The sequence below is a fragment of the Myotis nattereri genome, assembly GCF_964212035.1.
Source record: "Myotis nattereri genome assembly, chromosome: 5".
Taxonomy (NCBI): Eukaryota; Metazoa; Chordata; class Mammalia; order Chiroptera; family Vespertilionidae; genus Myotis; species Myotis nattereri.
Window position 1 is genome coordinate 90315891 of NC_138080.1, and position 16435 is coordinate 90332325.

General features: G+C 53.6%; 1 protein-coding gene across 2 annotated transcripts in view; it reads right to left on the reverse strand.

Annotated features, from left to right (window-relative positions):
* The window catches only part of ANXA6 (annexin A6), a 51209-nt gene that overhangs the window by 29543 nt on the left and 5231 nt on the right, over positions 1-16435 (reverse strand). The window contains exons 1-8 of one of the 2 annotated variants that reach the window (XM_081091053.1): positions 10392-10435; positions 5211-5301; positions 4961-5043; positions 4158-4252; positions 3503-3616; positions 2571-2661; positions 1596-1675; positions 208-264 (exon numbers count right to left, since the gene is read on the reverse strand). In XM_081091053.1, coding sequence (XP_080947179.1) covers positions 208-264; positions 1596-1675; positions 2571-2661; positions 3503-3586 — 312 coding nt within the window. In that variant the 5' untranslated portion in view covers positions 3587-3616; positions 4158-4252; positions 4961-5043; positions 5211-5301; positions 10392-10435. Of the gene's footprint in view, positions 1-207; positions 265-1595; positions 1676-2570; positions 2662-3502; positions 3617-4157; positions 4253-4960; positions 5044-5210; positions 5302-10391; positions 10436-16435 lie in introns of those variants that run through there. The other variant, XM_081091052.1, reaches the window with a different exon arrangement.

Below are 16435 nucleotides of genomic sequence, written 5' to 3' on the forward strand. Positions count from 1 at the left end.
CTTACCCACTTTACCCATGTTGTATACCTTAGAAAGACAACATAAATCCTCTCTTTAACAGAGCACTATATACATGATGCCCGTGAGTCAGTTATTTCTGGTATTTGCAAATTACTTCGCCTCCAGCCCTTCCCCGGGGCCCCAACCGTTCCCCTCTCTCGGGGCTCCCTCGCTGTGCCTCAGGGACCTCCATGAGGGCTTGTTTACCTGGGCATCCTGCTGCACCAAGTCCTCGCTCACTACATCGTCCTCCTCCCTGGTTCCCTGGGCAGAGAGACAAGGAACACGTGGTTCAGATGCCAGGGAAGGCCCGGTGCCAGTGGTGGGGACAGAGAACACTGGGAAAACCCCGGTGGCCTGAGTGTCCAGGAGCAGTGACTTACAGCAGCCACTGAGCCGAGACCACATCATCTATTTTGTGGGGAATCATAGTCCCTCCACTGGCTTTTCCCTTCATCCTTGGAGCTGGGACCAGAAGGGGAGTCCTGGGAACAACCAAGGTCCTGCCAGGTGCCCCCTCCCAGAGGAAGCCAGGCCTTGTACCGAGAACACCTCGGAGGGCAGGGCCCCTGCCACAAGTCCTGGCACAGCCCACGACGCCCCCAACAAGATCACAAAAGTCTGCATGTGTGCCTTCTGGCAGGGGCTCCCACGAATTCACCAACCAGGATCTGAGGCCTGGGCCCTCAGGTCTCAGCTCAGACGCTGTGAAGGCACCAGATCCCCTGGTGCTCCTTGCTCCCCCCAGGCCCTCGGCCCATCGGACACTCGCAGGCACAGGGGACAGCCAACAGAAACAAAGCGATGGCTTAATTACATACACAGCTTCCTAACGGTTTGCTCCTCGGAGCTGGGCTTGCCTATCTCAGTGTCTGTTCCCACAGGGCCTGCGGCCACAGAGATGGCTGTGCGGCTGGACAGGTACAGGTGAAACAGCATGAGACCTGCTCCCCAGCGCACTGCAGCCATGCAAAATGCAGGCCTGCTGCTGCCAGAACTTTCAATTATTCAAAAGAGTCCAGACACCTGGAGTTTTCTAACAAAATCTCCCTGTTTGTAAACATTCGCAACTAACTAAATATGGTTGTTATTTTTTAAACCCACTGTGTGGGAAAAACCCCTACTTGGCAGCCTTTCTATGGTCTCTTTTTTAAGTGCTCCTTTGTGGGGAGGAAGGAGCAGCAGGGCAGGCCGTGGGGGATGCAGTGCGGCAGCCCCGGGACCACCTCAGCCCTGACTGGAGAAGCAATGGCAGGAGGGAGGCCCGGAGCGGAGGGGGAGTGCGTAAGGAGAGAGGAAAGAGGTCACGGGAGAGGCTATTCCTGGGCACACAGAGGAGGGTGCGTGCAAAGGGAAATGTGGGTCACCTGCCTGTGCAAACCATGGTAACAGAGCAGACACCTGGACGCTCAAATTCTGCACCAGGTGAGCCAGAGGGAAACCACCTCAAGTTCAAGGATAAATGGGCAGAGGGGGAGGGAGTGGCCGCAGTATGTGAGGAGCCACCAAGAAGCCCCTCACAGGCTACCCTGTCTGTGGGGACAGGGCGGTGCACTCTGGTAGAGAGCTCCGGGGAGGGCCCCCCGTGGACCGACCTGGAGCAGGACCACGAGCATCTTCTGGAAGTGGCCGGAGGTGTCGCCAATGATGTCAGCCTCCAGGTCTCGCTCGTAGGCTGCAAGGTTGGAACACAAGCTCTAGTCCCATCTCCAGGGCACCCCAGGGATCCAGGAGAAAGGTCCCTGCTACCCCCAAATGATCAGATATTGGTTACAAATCCCAAACCCCAGTCTCCATGACAACCCTGGCAAAACCCAAGGTGTATTTTCAGTTCCTTGTACTGACCCATGAAAAGATACGATGGCATCTCTATCCCCACCTGTGCCATCCTCCTCTGGGCACCATCATCGCTCAGTGGACAGTGGCTACCGCCTCCTGACTATTCCCTCTGCGTCTGCTCTCACTCCCCTCTCTAATCCACAGCAACAAGGGTGACCATGCATTAAAGCCATATCTGATCACGGGCTCCTGCTTTCCACTGGACTTAGAATAAAACACCATCGCTTCCTCTTGGCCTACAATGTCCTGTGCCCGATCCTGCACTGCTCCAGCCTCACACTGGCTACAGGCTCATTTCTGCTCCAGGGCCTGGGACCTGCTGTCCCTCTGTCTGCCAGGATCTTCCCCCCACTCTCTCTAGTACCGGCTCCTTCTCATTCCTCAGGCTTTCCCTGACCATCTGTCTGAAGGAGGTCTTCTGCAGTTAAGGTTTCATTCTTATCTCATTTGTCTCCTTCATAATATCACCACATCATCATCATCGTGTTTAACTGTTCATTGTCTGAATCCCTCATTATCTCATTAGTCTATGAGCTCTCGGAGACAGGGACTACCTAGCGTCATATCCTGAGAACCTAGCACACTGCCCAGCAGAGAACCCCTGTGGATAGGGGGACAGATGAGGGAAGGAGGAAAGATGGATGGATGGATGGATGGATAGGTTCTCCATCATTGCAAACACCCCCATTTCATGTCTAAAAACCCCGAATGGCCCCTCCCACCCATCTCACCATCTTTGTACGCTGCCACCAGCTGGTGGATCTGCTCATTGGTCCGGGAAGCCAAGATCTCAATGAGGCACTTCTCATCGGTGCCGATGCCCTGGGAGAAGAGAAGGGATACATGAGTCAGGGGCTGGGATGGGCCTTGGGCTGGAATCCTGCAGTGGCCAGAGCTATGAAACCCTCAGCATTTAGGGTGCCCCTACTACAGCTCGTAAGCAGCGATTGAGAAATAGATTCTAGTCCCCCCTCTGCCTGTAGCCTGCTTTGTGACCTCTCATTAACAAACTTCATCTTTCGGCCAGCCCTGGCCAGGCAGCTTGGTTGGTGAGAGGTTGTCCCAATATGTCTAGGTTGCAGGTTCGATCTCTGGTCTGGCCACATACAAGAAGCAATCAATGAATGCATAAATAAGTGGAACAAATCAATGTCTCTCTCTCTCTCTCTCTCTCTCTCTCTCAAGAAGCAATCAATGAATGCATAAATACGTGGAACAAATCAATGTCTCTCTCTCTCTCTCTCTCTCTCTCTCTCTCTCTCTCTCTCTCTTCCTCTCTCTCCAAAATCAATCAATAAATTAAAAAGAAGCTTTATATTTCTGGGTCTCAGTTTTCTCATCTGTAAAATGGAGATGCTACCAGTTGCTCTACCACCTCATAGGGAGATGGAGAAGGTAATGATCTCTCCCATTGCTTCCTCAGGACTAGAAACTGCTGGTGTGGGGGTCTGGGCCAAGGGCCCCTTTCCACACTGACCTGTGCCCCTCATCTGCCCACCTGGAGGAGAACGTGGTTCCCTTCTGGGATAGGGTTTAGGCAAGCTGCCCCTTGAAGCAAGACACATCCGTGCGTGGGTGAGGGCTCCCTGAGGACTTGCTGTGGGGCCAGAATCTTACCCTTAACCACGTCCACACCCAGCACACACAGACTCACAGTTCTTACCGAGAGGGCGTCTTTAATTTCTTTGGCATCACAGTAGGCAAGTGGCCTCATCAGACCCACAATCAGTCGTTCAAACTTCCCCATCAGCTCATACTTCAAGTCTGCAATGAGGTCCTAGCAGGTGGGGGTGGGGGCGAGAGGAGATGGGGGAGGAAGGGGAAGAGCAGTTGCACTGATAAGAATTACATTTAATGAGCACGAATTCTGTACAGGCCCTGAGCTAAGTAAGCTCATTTGATCGTCACTCTTGGAGGTGTGTGCTATCATCAACCCAAAGAGGCAGGCGTAGAGGCTTCAGGTCACCTGCCCAAAGTCACGCAGCTGGCAAGTGGGGCAGGGGTCAAGCCCACAGCGTCCTGCCTGCTCCCCACCATTGTTTATTTACTTGTTTTTTGTGTCTCCCTCCCACTATCAGTGAGTCCAAGGGGTTGCCACCTCCCTCCCTGGTCTCATCCATCCGCGTGGCCCTAACACCCAGCATAGGGCCCAGGCAATTTGTGGCTGAACGGTCCCTGACTGAAGAGAAAACGAGGCCAAAAGTGCCAGCACAGAGGCTGACCGGGAGCAAAATGCTTGCGAAAGACCCTGAAGGAACACACAGGTGATGAAATCATTCCCCCAGCCCCACCCGCTGCCCTCCGGTCGCCATGGTTACCTTGCCATAGAGGGACTTGTAGCTCTGGGTGATCTCCTGCCTCTGCCTGTTGCTCCGGGAAGTGATCAGCTCCAGGATGGCCTCCTTGTCACTGCCTGGAGGAGGGGAGGACACCCATCACCTTACCCAAGCTGCCTCCAGGAAGCCCACCAGGGCTGCTCCCTGCAGTCCTCGGCATTAGCCTTCTACTCATCAGATGGTGGCATCACAGAGGAGGACCTATGGGGCCCATCAAGCCCCCACTAAGAGGGATCATAGCACACGCAGTATGTGTGCTCAGAGGGCCCATGATTCAGCTCCTCATCACACAAAGAAAACTTGAGGCCTGGGCGGAGGGAGCAAGGACTCACCCCGGGTCTCACAAAGAGCCTGGCTCGGAAGAGCTCAGGGGCCCTAACACCCAGGACAGGGTCTTTCAACAAAGAAAATAAGAGAAGACTGAGGCCCTGGCTGGTGTGCTCAGTGGTTAGAGTGTTGGCCTGCACACCGAGGGGTTGCAGGCTCGGTTCCTGGTCCAGGGCACATACCTGGGTTGCAGGTTCAATCCCTGGGCCCTGTCGGGGTGTGTGCAGGAGGCAACCGATCAATGTGCCTCTCTCACATCAATGTCTCTCTCTCTCTCTCTCTCTCTCTGCTTACCTCCCTTTCTACTCTCTCTAAAACTCAATGGAAAACATATCCTCAGGTGAGGATTAACAAAAGAACAAAGAGAGAGGATACTGAGAACCAGGTTCCGGGTAGTGGTCACCCCGAGAGGAGAGGAGTGGAGTGGTCAGCAGGAGGACCCGCCAGGGGGTTCTGACCACAGGAGGAAGCGAGTGCAGTTCCCAAGCGGGGTGGCAGGTCTGTGGGTGAAGCTTCTGTTTATTCTTTAGACCTTGCTGGTCTGGAGTATTTCATTGTAAAATTATGAAAAATAATAAAAAGAGGAAACAAAAGAGTGAGTGCATCTTCCATCTCACCCCCACCCCCAACAGGGCTCAGGGCTGTGCCCACAAGCCCCAGCGAATCCCGCCTCCTTTCCTGTGCCCACTCCCAGTGGCGGGCACCCACCGATGCCCTTCATGGCGGTATACAGAGCCTCGGCATCCTGGCTCGGATCGAAGTTGGGGAAGTCATGAATGGAGCCGCGGTACTTGGCACCCTGTGGAGAGAAAAGCAGAGGGTGAGCTGCTGACCCTGACCCTGACCGGGGCTCCCAGCCCAACCCCAGGTCACATTCCCAGCCCTGGCCACAGGCGGAGTCCAGGCTGAGCCCCTTCTCCTAAAATTGAGCGTTGACCACAGAAAGCCTGGCTGAGGGCTGACTCTCCTGGTATCTGCTACCACAACCTGCCCCAAGGACGGTGCCAATTCCCCGTGGGAGGGTGGCCCAGCCGAGCCCTGGCCCTGCACCACTTTGCTGGGCCCAGGAGAGATAAGAAGCCAGGCCTGGAAATGATCCCTACAGGAGTAACAAGAGCCCCGCATAATTCTATGGCACTCTCTGATTTACAAAGCCCTTTCGCCTCCACTGTGACTCTTTAGCAACTTGGAGAAGCACCTAAGACAATCTCTACCACAGAAACAAAGATACCGAGAGCTGGAGGAGGGAAGCCTGCTGGCAGGGCCCCTGGAGGCCAGCTCTCTACCTGCTCCCCTCGGCTCTCCAGCTCCAGAACCCTGCAGCTGCCAGCTCCTGGGGGCGGGGGTCTTGGCCCGGAGAGCCCAGAGCCACCCTCAGGATCAACGCCAGGACAAGGCACCGCCCCTCTGGGACCAGTACACTGAGCTGTGAACTGGTATCTGAGGACAAGCTGGCTGGGTCCTCGGGGCCAAGGGGCGGAGACGCAGAGCCAGAGGATCTTAGACATCGAACCTGAATGCACAATAGGCTGGTTCACAGCGAAGACAGGGGTGGGTCCGCTACGCGGCCTGAGAAGCATGGGGTCTAGGAGAGCAGCAGAGAGCTGAGAGCCAAAGGTGCCGGCGCCCCAGGCACTGAGCACACAGCCCGGGGACAGGGCACTCAACCTGGGCCAGGCCCGACATTGCAAGCTAGAGATTCAGGGAAGGAGAAGACCCCATCCCTCTTTCGCGAGCTTCTGACCCAGTGGAGATAAGGGGCAAACATAAAGCTTGCAGTAAATACCCAAAGACAGAGGCCAAGGAAACTGGGGAAATAGCAGAGGTGGAGGCCAGCCTGGGGGAGGGAACCAGGAAAGCTTCGTGCGGGGTCGGGGGTGGCCCACATAAACTGTGCCTTAAAGGAGGAAGTAGACAGGCCTCCGATCGCCTCCCGCGTCTCCCAGGGACCTGGCCGGCATTTGGGTGCTCTCTGGTTTACGTCCGCAGTTGCTGGCTTCTCCGAGGTATGCACGCGTGGGCACAGGGTTGCTATTTAAAGTTCTGACAGGGCGGATGGCCAGAAAGGAACATGGTCCTCTTCCCGCCATCAGTGAATCCCTTGCAACCTGATCACAGCCCTGGCCAGAGAAGGAAAGAGGAAGGAACACGTGCCAAATACCGGGACCAGAAAAGACAGTCCCTCTAGAAAGCTCTGAGCGTCTGTCCTGCTCGCTGACCTACTCCAAGTACCCAGCACAGGGCTTGGCACAGCAGCACCCACTGAAGACTTGTTTCCTAGATGAATGGGTGCGTGAATGGGTGATGACCGAGTGTGTTCTGAGCAGAAGGAAGGTGGAATCTAAGCTGTGTCCTAAAGGACGCGTAACAGCTGGCCCCATGGGGGCTGGGCAGGGAGAGGGCTTCATACAGAGCAAACAGCCTGCCAAAGGCTTGGAGGCAAGAGCAAGCAACATTGAGGGAAGCCAGCCCAAAGCTTCAGTGCTCAGTGCAGACGCCCAAAGTCGCCAAGATCACAGACTGTAAACTGCCAGGAGGGAGCGAGAAGACAGAAACGTGTCCCCAGGATGAAGGACAGAGGTGTCAGCCATGGCCCGTGAGCTGAGAACCCTCTCCTGTCCCTGCTCCCCCATCTCCACCTTCTCCCTCCTCACACACTGCGGTGGCTGAGGCAGTGTTTGGGGAAGGAGCTGCAGCTGAAAGATGAGGCAATGCCATCCTGGGGGAAGGGAATTCTAATGACAGGCATAAGGCTTGATCAAAATGACCCCTTAGAGCCAGGCCGGGGTAGCATCAACCTATGAACCAGGTTTGATTCCCAGTCGGGGCACATGCCCAGATTGTGGGCACAATCCCCATTAGGGGACGTGCTGGAGGCAGCCGGTCAATGTTGATGTTTCTTTCTCGTGGATGTTTCTATCTCACTCTCCCCCTCGCTTCCTCTCTCTGAAATCAATAGAAACATATTTAAACAAAAACAAAAACTATCATAGCCGCCAGAAGAGGGGGGTGCAGGGCGCCTCAGCACTGGTCAGAGAGACACAGAGACACAGAGACAGTCCTTCAAATCACCCAGGCTCAAGTGTCCTGCCACCGGTTATTCTCCCACCAACTTGGTGAATTTGGTGCCACCTGAGCAGCTGCCCCTACTTCTCTGGCAGACAGGTTCCAGGCCTCAGGTGCCCATGATCGAGGGGGGAGGGAGAGCAGAGACGAAGGGACTTTCCACCCTGAAATATTCAGCAGGTCCGGATGCCAGCTGGTGAGCAGCCTGAACCCTGGGGCTCTGAGGTCTTGGGCCCCATCCAGGCGGCGGCTAGAGGAGGAGTGCCCAGGCCTCTCGGGAGCAGAGGTGACACCACCCAGAGAGAGGGCTGCGGCCAGGGCTCCCCCGGAGAGCTGCCTTGATCAGTCCTCACCCAGGCCTCGTCTCTGCACCTGCTGGAATTCCAGCACCTGCCCTCTTGGCCTGTCCTCAAAGTGTTCTGACACCCATGGTCACATTCAAACTCAGACCTCCCTGTGCAACTGAGGCCACAGAGCCATGCCCCCGGCACCTTTCTGACACCACACTATTTCCTCAGTCTTTGGGCCTCCAGTTCTCCTCTTCTGAACAGAAAGGGAGGGAGACTAGCACAATCACAGAAGTAACTGGGCCAGAGGAACGAGTAGCTTTTCTGTGCATGCATGCATGTGTGTATGTGCATCTGCGCGCGTGTGTGTGTGTGCGTGTGCGTGTTTGTGTGTGTGTGGTGAAAGCGGGCACACTAGAAGCCGAACTAAGGTGCTAATAATTGGGAGCAATACACACAAACTTGGAAGACCTTTGTCACACTTCTCTAGTATTGTCTTCTGCAACCTCCTCCCCTCCCTAACCCTTTGCACTCCGAGCATGGCTGTTACTGCTACTGCCTGAGCGCACTGCATCCCCTCCCTCCCTTCTGCTGCAGCAGCCCCTCTCTACACAGACCGCTCAGCCCTTGCTCTTTCCGAGTAGCCCCTCCAGGCAGCTGCCCCATTCCCCCCACCTGTGTGCCCCCAGAACATCAGCACCGTGCCTGGGGGATTCCAACTCACCCCATAGGACCAGGGACCCCTAAGGGTCTGCCACCCCAGGACTCTTGCTTGCAGGATGTCTACTGGCCCTTGGCCCATGGCAACATGGGTCAACTAGGCAGACAGCATGGTCTGGGAGCACTAGACCAGGAGTCCAAGATCTGAGCCCTAGGTCCTGGCCCCTCTGATCTCCCAGGGTCTGATATGTCTACTTCAGTCACCCAGAATCTTGCAATTCGAATGCCTCTCAGGAAGTACTCGGGGATGACTGCCCATGGAGAATGAGGAACAGCAAAAGTGCTGCCTTGGATCTTTGCCCATAACCAGGAATACCCTCTCCTCCTGGTCAAAGAGGCCACTTGTGCAAAGTGTACTCACAGAAGCTCACAGGGGGTCAGAGCTACATCGTCCTATATCACATGATACACTGTGCTCTTCAAAAACTGAGACTAGACATCCTTAAGGCTCGTGTTCATTGGGTGGCGGGCCATGAAGACAGGGACGAAGTTTAGTTTTCACTGAGCTCAACCACCTCACAATGGAAACTGAGGCCCAGAGAGGGTAAGAATCCACCCAAGATCACACAGCTTCTGTGTTATGTCCACGGCCAGAGGCTCTGTGACTAAAGTGAGGCACAAACGGGCCAAGTCGAGAGGCCCTTCGTTTTATTCTCCCTTTCAATCCCATTGCTGCAGTGACCATGTCTCTTTCGCTAAAGCCAGCAAACAGGCATCTCTCTCAGGCAAACCAGGCACAGAACGACCCTCGCTCTTTCCAAGGGCAGAACCCAATCCTGGCCACACACAGGAGTGAAAGCTCTGACACACCTCAAATTCCACTGCCCACAGGTGTCACACACATGAAAGACTGGGGTCTCGCCCGGCGGGCGTGGCTCAGTGGTTGAGCGCCTACCTAGGAACCAGGAGGTCACAGTTCGATTCCCAGTCGGGGCACATGCCCAGGTTGCAGGCTCGATCCCCAGTAGGGGACATGCAGGAGGCAGCCGATCAATGATTCTCTCTCATCATTGATGTTTGTATTTCTCTCTCTCTTTCCCTTCCTCTTTGAAATCAAAAATATATTTAAAAAGGAAGAAAGAAAGAAGAAAGAAAGAAAGAAAGAAAGAAAGAAAGAAAGAAAGAAAGAAAGAAAGAAAGAAAAGAAAAGAAAGAATGAACTGGGGTCTCCTAAGCCAGGGGAACTTAATTCCAGATGTGTGTGACAGCACACTCCCACCACCAGAACGTAGAGGACCCTCTGGTGCTCCTGCCTGTCCAATGTCCATTTCCCTTCCTGGGGGAACCCTTCTTGGGCCATGAAGTTCAGGTGGGACCAACTCTACTTTCTGGACCCAAGTTACCCAGGCCCAGCTAATGAGAATCTAACCTCGGACTTTCCCTAGAATCACGGGGAATAAATGATGTTGTCTCCTCCAGGCTTCTCAGGAAGCAGAAGGAAAGCCTGGAGCTATTGGTGACTAGTGTGCCAACTCAGGGAAAGATCTGCCCAAGAATGAAGCCCACCAGAGGAATCCCATTTCAGAGGCAGAGTCTAACACTAGCACTTGGACCCCTGGATCCAGCCAGACCTGAAGGCCTGGGCTCTCAGTCATGTGCACCAATACACATCCTTCCTGCTTAGGATGCTGTGTGTTGCTGTGAGTCACATGCCTGGAGGAGCTGTGCTGTGGAACAGGAACAAGCAATGCCGGAGAACCTCTCCTGCTCCGTTCAGGCTGAAGGTACCAGAGGTCTGTGCAGCACACCCAGTGACTCTAGGGGCCCAGGCCCGGGGAAGGCAGAGCACAGCCTGAGGCGGGGAGAGGCTCCTTACCTGTGCTGGATTGGCCATGGTCTCAGGTTCTGCAGCAGAATACACTGTGGAGAAGAAAGAGACCCCATGAGACTCCCTTGCATTCTACTCCCCTCCATTCTCTCCTCCAAACTTGCTCACCCTTCCTTCTTCCCAAGAGAGAGTATGTTCTCCCTGCTCTTTCCCAGCTGCCTCCAGCCCTTCAGGTTCAATGACACCCCAATACCTGGCTCGGGGCCAGGTGAATTTTCCAGAGGACAATGGACAGACTAGCGGTGTCCAGGCACTCCCACCAGGATGGGAAAGGGACTTGGAATGATCCCAGAGGGAGAGAAGTCACCATCACTGACTGCACGTGGCCCCTCCAGGCGGGGCAGGGTACTTTCCTAGAACTGGTCTCACTTAACCCTCACAGCAATCCTTCCCAGCATCCGTTCCCCTTCTTACGGAGGAGGAAACTGAGGATGAGGGGGGTGGGGGTCAGGGAGGTTAAATAATTTTCCCGAGATCACACAGCTTAAGACTGAATTCAGTCAAGTCCAGATTCCAGAGTCCACACCCTCTGCACCCTGCGTGCCCTCTTTCCGAGTCACCGAGATCTGTTCTAAAACCCAGCCAGCTGAGCGGCCGCACATGAGAAGACTCGGGGCTCCTGGTCCCCTGCTGCACATACCTGAAGGGCCACGGTGCCTGGGTAAGTCAAGAGACACGTCCTTAGCATCTACTCTGATAAGGCACCGCCCTCGGGGCTGAGTTCAAAACCTGCTTTTCTGGAGCTTACTCCGTAATGGGGAATGCAAATGCATGTGATAAAAACCAGGGAGAAAAGCCCCAGCTGGGTGGCCCAGTGGGTTGGAGTGTTGTCTTGTAAACCAAAAGGTTATGGGTTCGATTCCCAGTTGAGGTTCGTATAGAAGGCAACCAATTGATGCTTCTTCCTCACATTGACGTGTCCTCCTCACATCTCCCTCTCTCTCTCCCTATTCCTCTCTCAAAAATCAAGAAACAGGTGAGGATTAAAAAAAAAACAACCACTAGGGAGAAATGATAAAGCTTTGTCAGGAGAGAGCGACAATGGTCAGGGGGCTCAGTGTGGCTGGTATGGAGGAGTTGGGGCCAGGGGCCCAGTGCTTGAGGCCACTGTGGAGACTTTGAAATTTTCTTTGATGAAACAGAAAGTCTTGGGGTTGGGGGGTGACCGAACAAACAGGACACACGATCTCACTGAAGGAAATGCCAGGACACAGGTTCGACACTAAAGGATTAAGAAACGAAGGCAGTAAGTCACTAATATTAAGGTAACATGCACGGTGCCAGGTGGGTACTTGAAATATGGGGGGCCACTTTGTAATGTATATTACACTATGCTGCACACCTGAAAGTAATACACGATCATACTCAATGTCAACTGTAGCTGAAAGATAAAAGCAAAAAAGACACCAAGGTATCTCACCTAAAAACAGATGAGAAAGGACGTGTGATTGGTTTGGAAAGGGGAAGAGAAGGGGGAGGGGCCGATAATGAGCTCCCTCAGCAGGAAGGCAAAGAAGGAAGCAAGCAGTCTCCTCAGAATGAGAGGAGAAAGGAGGACCAGTACTTTCCATTTTATGGAAATTAGCACTTTTTAAACCATGTCATAGATTGCTTTTTAAGAGGAAACGTCACAACTCTTGTCGGACGTACTCCGTAAGATCTCTGAGGGGCTGGGCTAGGAGAGAGGGCAGGCGCCCAGGCGACTGCGGCTCAGTGCTTCCAGTTCTGCACAGCAATTCTCCCCCCAAAACCCCAAACAGAAACGCTGAAGGGACAGCAGCCGGGACCTCACTGTGGGGTCACTGGGGCCAGTGTGACACAGTGGGGGAACACCGGTTTTGGAATCAGGCAGACCTGAATGCAAATCCATTTTGTCACTTATGAGCTATGTGACCTTGGGCATATGACTCATCTCTGAGCTCAAGGTTATCTCAAGTGCAAAACTGGGGCTGCCCTTTCCTGCCTTGGTGGGGGGTTGGAGGATGAGACACTGGTCGGGAGCAGAGCACACGAGGCCAGGCAGAGGCCTGTTCTCCGTAAATGGCGGCATTTGCTGCACTAGTGGGGAGCTCTGAGGACGGGTCCCCACTGCCTGACTATGAGCTCCCCAAAGGGCAGTCGGCAGGCAGACAGGAGATGCGGTAGGAAGTGAAGAAGTGAAGTGAAGAGCAGAGGACAGCGATTTGTCTGCAAACACCCTGCTGTTTCCCTGACAACCAGGGGCCCCTTGGTACAAATGTGCAGCTCTTACCAGGAAATGGAAACCTCCCCGCCCCCCCCCCCCGCCCCCCCGCTTCTCCCCCAACCACTCTAGGGTCTGGCTAGGAGCCAGCCCTGGGTTTCCCTGGGGCCTGGGGGAAAGAGTGGGTGAAAGGGCACCAAGGCCAGCAGAGAAACAGGGACTTCCGAGGAGGCCGGGAAGTCAGCTGAGGCGGGAGGGCGGGCAGAGGCCTGTCACCTGCGCCTCCCGCCGCCTCGAAGCATTTTCTTTTGGCCTCGGAGATGGAAACTCAGCTGCTGGCTGCAGCCCAGCCCATCTGGACAAGAGCCCCTGCCCAAGGAGAGCGGCTCAGAGGAGGGGCCCTGAGGTCCTTGGAAAATGCTCTCAGCGCTGAGAGCTGTTTTGAGTGCCTGCCTTGTGTGTGCGTGGAAAGCAAGCTTCTTCCAGAATTATATGTTCAGACTGCAGCTCAGGGGGGTCGATTTCCGACAGCCCCCACTCCGAGGGCTCAGGGACACTCTGGAGCTAATCTTAGAGGCGCCGTCTACACTGCTGTACCCTGGCTTCACAAGGGGCTCTGCGTCTTCCCAGAGCAACCCAGAACACACTTCCCAATTGGCTGAGTAAATGTTTTCTATCCAATGTTTCCGAAGCCCAGAGGGCCTCTTAATGATCCACTACTCTCCTCTCATTTTCTAGACGGGGTAAGGGCACCTTAGGGAGACAAGGGACTTGCCAAGACCAAGACCACAGCCACCGCTCCGCCTCCCATCCTGTCACAACAAGCACCCGCACAGCCCTGAGCCCTGGCTGCAATGGGACCTTAGGAAGAGGCCCCAGGGTGAGACCCGGGTTCTTGTTCCCAATCTGTCTGTAACCTCAGACAAGCCAGGTTCCCTCTTTGGACCTCAGTTTCCTCATCTGTAAAATGGGGACATTATCACTCCCTCTTTGGGGAAATCCAGGGTGGATGTGAGAGGCTTTTACAGATTTCAACCAGGAATCTTCATAGCAAAATCTCAGAATATCAATCCTACTAGGATTCTCCCCAGACCCCACAGGATTCCTCTCCAGCACCCCATCCCACCTCAATATGCACGTTTCATCATCTTGGTTGAAACAGTTTCTCAAAACCAGCAGGTATGGCCACTCTAGACCTGAGCCTCTCTCCTCCTACGAACCCTGAATCTCTTCTGATCTGGCTGCTCATGAGGGCTCATCATGGCTGATCATTCCAGAAATCCACTCGAGGGCAGAGTAGCGTCGTGGCTGCTGTGGCCACCCCCTGCCTTTGCCCTGTAGCCTGCAAGCAGCCCTGTTTCCTCCTCCCTCTTTGGGAGCTCAGGACTGACTCTAGGAAGAATGCTCTGGGGTAGAGAACACACCAGAGCCGGAAGAGCCTGTGGCTCGCTGCCACAGAGCTGGGGAAGCTGACAGCTGGACAGGGGAAGGTCATGTCCAAGTCATGCAAAAGGCATGGGCTTTGAGATCAGATGTGACTGTGAGTCACAGCTCTGCTCCTGCGACCAATTTATGATTTAAATGAGTTACCTAAACTAAATCTCAATTTCCACATCTGCAAAATGCATTTAAATGTCACCTCCATGTACTGAGAAATAAATGAAACAGTGAATGTACAGTTCTTAGCACGGTGCCGGCACGTAGCAAAAACAGAATAAATGGCAGCTTTTATAGTGACGAGCCCAAACAAATACAAGGGAGGCAGTGTGGCATCCTAAGAAAGAATGCAGGTTTTGCTGTCATGACCCAAGTTCAAATCCTGACACAGCAAATTCCTAGTTCATGACCGTGGGTGAGTTATGTCATTTCTCTGACTTGGTTCCTTCATCTCTGAAATGACAATCTCATAAGGTTTTTGTAAAAATTCAATGAAGAAAGGCAGATAAAATACTTAGCATGGCAGATACAGATGCAATGTTTAATAACTGGTGGCGTCTGTTACTGCGGTCATCCTCTTAGAGCAGTGTCTCGTTTTGATGGTCCATTGTGATGTTTGTCATACACATAGACAGTTAAAGATACACACAGAAGGTCACAATCAAGAGTGCGGACTCGCCCTACCTGGTTTGGCTCAGTGGATAGAGCGTGTCGGACTGCAGACTAAAGGATCCTTGGTTCGATTCCAGTCTAGGGCACATACCTGGGTTGCAGGTTCGATCCCCAGTAGGGGGTGTGCAGGAGGCAGCCAATCAATGATTCCTTCTCATTGATGTTTCTATTTCTCTTTCCCTCTCCCTTCCTCTCTGAAAACAATAAAATATATATATTTTAAAAAAGAGTGTGGATTCAATGCAGCGACGCAGAGGGAGGAGGAGAAAAGGGGGAGAGGCCAGGCAATACAGAAACACCAGCATAAGAAAAACATTTCTGTCCTCCAAAGGCTGCCCTGGCCTGTGTGGCACAATGGGTTGGGGTGTTGTGCTGTGTACCAAAGGATTGTGTTTCCATTCCCGGTCAGGGCACAAATGTAGGTTACGGGTTTGATCCCTGGTTGGGACCTGCAAGTAACCAATGTTTCTCTCTCTCCCCCTCCCTCTCTAAAATTAATAAAATAAAATTTATTTTAAAAAGGTGGCTTGTGGGCTTCGGAGGAACAGAGTGCACTTTTAGGGAGGGAGGACATGTTGTGTGTAAGGGGGTGAAATCAGGTGTGTGAGGTGGACAATTTGAGGAAAATCAAGAAATAACCTGACTGTGGATGGTGTCCTCAGTGGTTAGAGCATCAGTCGGCAAACCCAAGGATCCTGGGTTCGATTTCTGGTCAAGGGCACGCGTATCTGGGTTGCAGGTTTGATCCCACATGCAGAAGGCAACCAATCAATGTGCCTGTCTCACATAGATGTTTCTCTCTCTCTCCTTCTCTTTTTCTCTTTCCCCCTTCCTCCCTCCCTTCCACTCTCTCTAATAACATCAATGGGAAAAATATTCTCGGGTGAGAATTTTAAGAAAGGAAGGAAGGAAGGGAGGAAGGAAAGAAAGAAGGAAGGAGGGAGGGAGGGGGGGAGGGAGGGAGGGAGGAGAGAAGGAAGGACGGACCTGGAAGGTGGTATATGTGCCCCAGGAATCCCCAAGGGACTTAAACTTGAGCTGTGTCACTGCCCTCAGTACAGCACTTCCCTTCCCCCCTCACCAGCTCAGCATTCAAGGCCCTTGACATCCTTCCTGATTTAACTGCCCTCTCCTCCCTCCATCCACCACCACACCCTCCCCTGCACCCTCAAACCCAGAATCTCTGTCTACCAGCATTTTCGATCCAGCTTTCTAGCATCAACACCAGTGCTTTTAAATTCTGGCTTCATTAATACCCACTGGGGGATTGGGGTGGGGGGTAGTTCAAACTAACCAAACCATACATAAGGCCAACCCCCAGAGATTCTGATTCAACAGTTCAGAGGTGAGGTCTGGCCTTTGGTAATTTTTTTAAACTTTCCTAAATGATTCTGCCAACTCTTCCAGGAAGCCAGGAGAGCTTTCTCCGGCCTCTGACACCACCCCGCCCCCGCCCCCGCCCCCGCCCCCCCCCCCCCCCCCCCCCCCCCCGCAGCATTCTGAAACCCTCTACACTAAGTGGTGTGAGGCAACCACTGTGGATTTAGTATTCTCCTATTACATCAGCGGTTCTCAACCTGTGGGTCGCGACCCCTTTGGCGGTCGAACGACCCTTTCACAGGGGTCGCCTAAGGCCATCCTGCATATCAGATATTTACATGACGATTCATAACAGTAGCAACATTACAGTTATGAAGCAGCAACGAAAATAATTTTATGGTTGGGTCACAACATGAGGAAC